The 7528-nt window shown below is 36.4% G+C and overlaps 1 protein-coding gene across 1 annotated transcript in view; it reads left to right on the top strand.

Moving 5' to 3' along the window:
* The window catches only part of LOC103398603 (adhesion G protein-coupled receptor F5-like), a 25106-nt gene that overhangs the window by 13724 nt on the left and 3854 nt on the right, over positions 1–7528 (top strand). The window contains exons 12-32 of the mRNA XM_025053672.1: positions 16–81; positions 213–284; positions 457–522; positions 985–1032; positions 1233–1298; positions 1430–1501; positions 1674–1733; positions 1835–1882; positions 2083–2148; positions 2370–2417; positions 2807–2866; positions 3344–4300; positions 4390–4496; positions 4592–4650; positions 4746–4885; positions 4978–5190; positions 5655–5864; positions 5955–6104; positions 6185–6363; positions 7121–7291; positions 7393–7523. Of these exons, the coding sequence (XP_024909440.1) occupies positions 16–81; positions 213–284; positions 457–522; positions 985–1032; positions 1233–1298; positions 1430–1501; positions 1674–1733; positions 1835–1882; positions 2083–2148; positions 2370–2417; positions 2807–2866; positions 3344–4300; positions 4390–4496; positions 4592–4650; positions 4746–4885; positions 4978–5190; positions 5655–5864; positions 5955–6104; positions 6185–6363; positions 7121–7291; positions 7393–7523 (2989 nt within the window). The remainder of the gene's footprint in view (positions 1–15; positions 82–212; positions 285–456; positions 523–984; positions 1033–1232; positions 1299–1429; positions 1502–1673; positions 1734–1834; positions 1883–2082; positions 2149–2369; positions 2418–2806; positions 2867–3343; positions 4301–4389; positions 4497–4591; positions 4651–4745; positions 4886–4977; positions 5191–5654; positions 5865–5954; positions 6105–6184; positions 6364–7120; positions 7292–7392; positions 7524–7528) is intronic.

Raw genomic sequence — 7528 nt, 5'->3', positions numbered from 1 at the left:
TCTGTCTTTTCACAGACACAACAAATGCCACTACAGGTCTCAGCACTGCAGTAACAACAACCACACAACCAACTCTGACCAGTATGTGCTTCATTTGGTCAGATGTCACTGAAATTCACACTTGACAAGTATTGTGAATCAACAGCACAAGAAGATTAAACACCACAAACAGTAACATGTATTGTTTATTTTGAATATTTCTCATTTTTTAGATTCAATATATTTTACTATGACTGAAGCACAATTCACATCAGAGGCATTTTCACCAAACTCAACTATTATTGGTGAGTCTCTGAAGACCAACACAGTCCATCATTTGTTTTTCTAAAGACATACATTTAAAAAATAGCTATTTTGACGAATCTGAACTTTATTTTGACACATTTCCAGCTGTTACCATGTCCACAACCGTTGGGGTTGTCTTTTAAAGACATCACTTTTTCTACCTTTTCACAGACACCACAAATGCCACTACAAGTCTCAGCACTACAGTAACTACAACCACTGAACCAAATTTAACCAGTATGTCCTTTATTTTTAAGCTGTTACTGCAATTTTCTAGGTATTTGCACAGTTACTGGTATTAAAATAATTTTGTGACTGAAGAACAATTCACATCAGAGGCATTTTCACCAAACTCAACTATTATTGGTGAGTCTCTGAAGACCAACACAGTCCATCATTTGTTTTTCTTAAGACATACAGTAGAAAACGGGATATTTTGACAAATCTGAACTTTATTTTGACACATTTCTAATTGTTACCATGTCTACAACCATTGGGGTTGTCTTTTAAAGACATTACTTATTCTGCCTTTTCACAGACACCACAAATGCCACTACAAGTCTCAGCACTACAGTAACTAATGAACCAACTTTGACCCGTATGTGGATTATATTTAAGATGATACTGTAACTTAGAAGACGTCAAAATAACTGGTATGACAGTGATTCCAACACAAATGAACAATGTTTCCTTTCACAGACACAACAATCTTAACATCTTCATCTTCAACACCGCAAACTGTGACAAGTAAGTATTGTTGAATAATGAAACAAGCAGAGAAAACACTAGACTTTCATTTAAAAAACAAATACAATTAAGTAGCCTAACCTTAACATCTGCCCCCCACTTATTAATTATTATTAAGTTTTCTAAAAAAAAGGAATAGAGGCCACAACTACAAGCATTATTCATTTCACTTCATTATTGCATCGTCTTTCTTTTCACAGACACAACAAATGCCACTACAGGTCTCAGCACTGCAGTAACAACAACCACACAACCAACTCTGACCAGTATGTGCTTTATTTGGTCAGATGTCACTGAAATTAACACTTGACAAGTATTGTTAATCAACAGCACAAGTAGATTAAATACCACATACAAACCATGTATTGTTTATTTTTGAATTTTTCTTATTTTTTAGATTCAATATATTTTACTGTGACTGAAGAACAATTCACATCAGAGGCATTTTCACCAAACTCAACTATTATTGGTGAGTCTCTGAAGACCAACACAGTCCATCATTTGTTTTTCTTAAGACATACAGTAGAAAACGGGATATTTTGACAAATCTGAACTTTATTTTGACACATTTCTAATTGTTACCATGTCTACAACCATTGGGGTTGTCTTTTAAAGACATTACTTATTCTGCCTTTTCACAGACACCACAAATGCCACTACAAGTCTCAGCACTACAGTAACTAATGAACCAACTTTGACCCGTATGTGGATTATATTTAAGATGATACTGTAACTTAGAAGACATCAAAATAACTGGTATGACAGTGATTCCTACACAAATGAACAATGTTTCCTTCCATAGACACAACAATCTTAACATCTTCATCTTCAACACCGCAAACTGTGACAAGTAAGTATTGTTGAATAATGAAACAAGCAGAGAAAACACTAGACTTTCATTTAAAAAACAAATACAATTAAGTAGCCTAACCTTAACATCTGCCCCCCACTTATTAATTATTATTAAGTTTTCTAAAAAAAAGGAATAGAGGCCACAACTACAAGCATGATTCATTTCACTTCATTATTGCATTGTCTGTCTTTTCAAAGACACAACAAATGCCACTACAGTTCTCAGCACTACAGTAACTACAGCCACTGAACCAACTTTAACCAGTATGTCCTTCATTTTTAAGCTTTTACTGTAACATACTAGACACTTTCAAAATAGCTGGTATTAAAATGATTTCAAGACAACCAAACAACATTTCCTCTAACCTTAACATCTGCCCCCCACTCATTAATTATTATTAAGTTTTCTAAAAAATAGGAATAGAGGCCACAACTACAAGCATGATTTATTTCACTTCATTATTGCATCGTCTTTCTTTTCACAGACACAACAATCTTTACATCTACAACCTCAACACCACGAACTGTGACAAGTAAGTATTGTTGAATAATGAAACAAGCAGAGAAAACAAATAAAAAATAATAAAGCAGCCTAACCTTAACATCTGCACCCCACATTTAAAAACTGTTCATTCACTACATCATCACTTCATCTGTCTATTACAGACCCAACAAATGCCCCTACAGATCTCAGCACTGCAGTCACAACAACTACACAATACATTTTAACCTGTGTAAACTTTGTCTGATTGGCTGCTGTCTTTGTAAAATTAATCATTATAAATCAATGCTTCTATATACATATATGTGTGTGTGTGTTCATTCCAAAACATTTTGATCATTTCAAATGTCATCAAAACATTTTATAATTTAAAATCCTTAGATTGTTGTACTTGACTGAAATTGGACATCTTTTTTGCAGATTCAACAACTGTTGCAACTACAGCCGTCCTTTCTTCAACAATACAAACCTCCGTCACCTGTAAGTACAGAAAAAAGCAATGTCTTGCTCCAGTGTATAAGTATATTTACAATCCTGCTAAAAGTTTAATTCGAATATGTGTATTGGCAAGCTACAGTATATTAATAAAGTACATTTATCTATACACACTATAGAGTTCTACAGTGTGTAGATAGAGTGTATAACAGAGTACAGTTAGGTGTTGTTGTGTTGTCTTGTGTTTCCAAAACTCACACTGTAAATTTCCCCATTGTGAGACAAATAAGGAACTCAATTATTATTATTATTGTATTGGTTACCCAGTGCAAGCTGAAATATTGCGATATGTACTGTATATCGGTATCTTGGCACATTTCTTTTACGTACAGTATGCGATTTCTGACTTACGCCATTAGTCTAGCTGTGTCGCGCTGTAGGGACAGAATTCCAAGGTAGGTCTGTATGTACAGTGACCTATAGAGCTGTTTCTTCTTATTCTTTTTACCATTGCATTTTCAGATCCAACGGTGACAAATGGAACTACAGACTCACTGAACGTGACCGTGTCCACCACAGACATGACTCCAGTTACCGGCGCGAACATTAACACTACAGCTACCACGGTGTTTTCCACCCCAGTTAGAGGAACAAATTCTACTTCTACCACTGCATCAACAACAACAACTGTCATGCCTACTACTCTAACTACCTCTCCTTCCACAACGAATGGTTCTGCTCTTAACACAACCACTGGAACAACTCCCACAAACAGTCTTAGCACATCAGCCAGTACAACTTATAATACCGGAGCCAATACAACATCTTCACTGATTAGCTCAACACTGTCTTCAACCCCAAACTCGAATACTTCTACAGCTTCAAGCACTTCACCAACAACACCTCTAACAGTGACCAATTCAACTACCCCCACTGCAATGACAACTACGACCAATTTTACAACACCAACTTTCACAGCTAGCACTACTACATCTCCTACCACCCCAACAGCCACTACTCCAAATTCCACCACCTTTGCACAGACCAATAGTACTACAACGACCTCTGCAAGTATCACTATGAACAGTACCACAAGTGGCACTACTCCACCTGTCACAAATATCTCTACTCTTTCAACATCAACCACTACAGCTAATACGACTACTTTCAGCACACCAGTTAGTACGATCAGTACTACAACTACAACCATTGCTTCTACTACCTACACAACTTCCACTGCACCAGTGAGTTCAACTAGTACTACTACCCTGACAACAACCAACACCACAGCAGCTGCTACAACTTCAACTTCACAAATGATTACATCTAGTACTATTACCACGACCACAAGCCTTAATACAGCTAGTACCACTACTCTCCCAGCACGTACTACTATCACGACACCCTTCACAAACACCACCACTCCAGTTTACAAATCTACCCCTACTACACCCTCCCTAAGTACTTCAACACCTCAAAGTAAGGATGTCATAAAAACTGAAATGTGAGATTTTTTGTTTGTTTGTTTGTTGTCTACTGAGTAACTTTTATTCTTGTTTACCAATCAGTTTTTGATGTGGAAATAACCATGAGATTAGACAAGACGTTTTCCCCAGAATTAACAAATCCTTCGAGTTCATTGTACCAGTCCTTGACGTCACAGATTAATGAAGCAGTAAGTGGGGTTTTTTTTTAATCTTTTTTTATTTTTACTGATTTGTTTTTCAACTTGCTTTTTTGTTAGTATTGACCAACATTCTCCCTACACAGCTGGAAAAGCATTACAAAGGGATCACAGGATTTATCAGCGTTGGTGTCACGTCGTTCAGGTAAAGTACACCCATTTGAATGTTTAGTAATATTAACCCAGCAGAAATCCTAAACCACGTCTTAATACAGTTTTGGTGTATTTCCTGTTTTACAGTCAAGGAAGTGTAATCACACACTTTGATGTGCAAACGAAGCAAGTTGTCTACGATGAAATAGCTGAAAAAAATGAAAACCTCCCTGAGGCAATTAAACCTATTGCTTCTATCATTGGCTCTGTCTCTGCACTTTATCACAGTAAGTCATACAGGGTTTATGGTTTAAGAAATATATATTTTTATGAATTGAGTACATATTTAATTAATAATATTTCTGCTTTATCTTGAAAGGTCCAATCCCAGTTAGCCTTCCAGATCTCACCTACACTGGTAATAGGATGATCTTGAAGTGTAAGCTTCCACTAAACTTCTATCTGGGAAATATTACAAAGTCTGAGTGGATGTTTGACGGATGGACAATAAACGATGGTGGAAGATTCAATATAACCACATCTTCATATATGTCTTTACTTGAAATCAACAACGTCATTTCTTCTGACAGTGGTAAGTCTATGCAGAGTATAACTATCAGTGTAGCTTACACCATGAGCTAAGGATAGTTTGTTGTTGTTGGATAGTTTGTTGTTGTATAGTCAGGTGCGACTTATATATTGAAATATATAATTTCACATATTTGTTATTTTCACACTGACAGCCACTAGAGGGCACTACAGGCTTGTGTACCAGTATTTGCTACTCCAGTACCACTGAAAATGTACATGTTCGTTAATTTCGCACTGACAGCTGCCAGAAGGCACTGGTTCGACTTGTACTCCGGGGCGACTTGTATATGTTTTTTTCTTCTTCATTATGCATGGTGTGACTTATATTCTGGAGCGAGTCCAGAAAATACAGTATATGCATGGTTGTATTAGTATTGAATATCAAGGAGTGTGGAGCCGATTAGTCACTTAAAAGCGACATTTTTCCACTCTATAAATGAAACTAATCCCCCCTTTGTATTATAGGAATTTATTCTTGCACTCTCAGCAACAATGGAGTCGACTTCCAGCAAGAAGGAATCGTTCAAGACAGTCAAATCAAACAGGCTCCTATTTTGAGACTTCAGAGTGAACTTAATGTAAAATGCATTGATGGAAGGATACAGCCACTTCTATGCTGTGTGCAGAAATCCTACACAGTCAAGTGGTTCCAAGGCAGTGACCCATTGGTTTCTGGTAATTGCAGTGCAGTTGAAAACATGTTTAAAGTAAATGTGTTAAAGCATCAGGTACTTTATTTTTTAAATCTTTTTTTCATACTTCCAGTTCCTGTTAATGATGGACAATCTAACTGCATACGGCATGATTACACGCTGAAAAATTGCAATGGATCGGACGTCACGAAAGACTTTGTTTGTAGGGTTGATAACCCTTCAAATTTTGAAAGAAAGATGACGGTTACTATTTTTACAGAAGGTAAAAACACTGATTTGTAAACTGCTAGTGTCCTATCTTTTTATTTTTTCTTCCATAATCTTTTTATTTGAATTATTTAGATGCCAACTGTAAGGATAGTCTGTTTGGGACTGGGCGAGTCGGTGACTTGTCCACTGTGGGATGTAAAGAAGGTGAAGAAGGGAGCAAGACCGCCGTATGTCTGGACACAGGGAAATGGGAACTTCAAGAGGACGCTTGCGTTTTAGTAACAATCAAAGAGCTATTCATTGATTCCGAGGTAGGTCACATAAATGTGATTCCTTATCTGCTTAGGCATAGGAAATATTTAACGCAAATTTTTAGTTGATTAGTTCTGGTTGTACAGTTAATGTTGGGGCCTCACTAAAATGAGAGAGAGTAAATATAGCTTTACAAAAATATACATAAACAATATGTTTAAATGTATTTACTGCATAAAATGTCTTATTTGTGTAAGCATCAGTGACAGGCAAAACACTTAAATAATCTGTGACAACGTGGCTGTCGATGGCTATAAAAAAAAAAAAAAATAGAGACTCATAGCTGTTAAAGAAATCTTTCCTCAATTCCTGCGAGTAAATCAGTGTTATGTTCAACTAAACAGGATAATTAAGTAAAGTGTGAGTGAATTAAACTAGAAAATCATTATATTTCATTAGATATACTTTTTTGGACATTGTTGTTTTGTGGTGCGTCAGGGGATTTTTATGATCCCATATGTGTGCATTGGCTCAAAAAAGGTTGGGCGACAGATCTATGCAAACATAGACTACTTGTCGACAACTTCCACAATATAAGAAGTTGAGGTGATAATGATAATGTTGATAATGTTTTACTGTGTTTGGACTCTGGAACACCCCATCTTGAATCAATATTATAGTCCTCTCTATGTTTGTAGGGAAGTCCCCGTTATAAGCATTAAGATTCTTGCATTACGTCCCCCCAATAAACGTTTGACTTGAGTTTTGTCATGTGAAAAAATATCCACCTAAAATCTTCTTTTTCATCCCCATTAGGATTTGTTTGTGCTGCAAATTCCAACCTTTGTTGCGAATCTCAGTAAAACTGTGAAGGAAGAAGAAACCAAAATTACTAACTCATCTCTAACCATATCTACCATTGTTGACATTTTAATCAATGTTGCAAACACCATTCAAGTGGCCGATGTCAGTCAAGATGTCATTCAGGCAAGTAAAACTGAATCTTTAAAAGAAAAAAAAAGATACTGTACTGTATCTCAGCTATTCTGTAGAAGTGCTTATTTTTTCCATTGATTCTTGTTCTGCAGAATGTACTAGAAACTGTGGATGTCATCATAAGTGATGAGACAAAAGAACCTTGGCTGGTCCTGAATGCAAATGGAACGAGGAACACGAGCTCACAGCTGTTGGGTGTGCTGGAGATACTCTCCACCAGATTGGTCG

This window comes from Cynoglossus semilaevis, unplaced genomic scaffold, assembly GCF_000523025.1.
Source record: "Cynoglossus semilaevis isolate Cse_v1.0 unplaced genomic scaffold, Cse_v1.0 scaffold476, whole genome shotgun sequence".
NCBI lineage: Eukaryota > Metazoa > Chordata > Actinopteri > Pleuronectiformes > Cynoglossidae > Cynoglossus > Cynoglossus semilaevis.
This window is presented reverse-complemented; position numbering and strand designations above follow the sequence as displayed.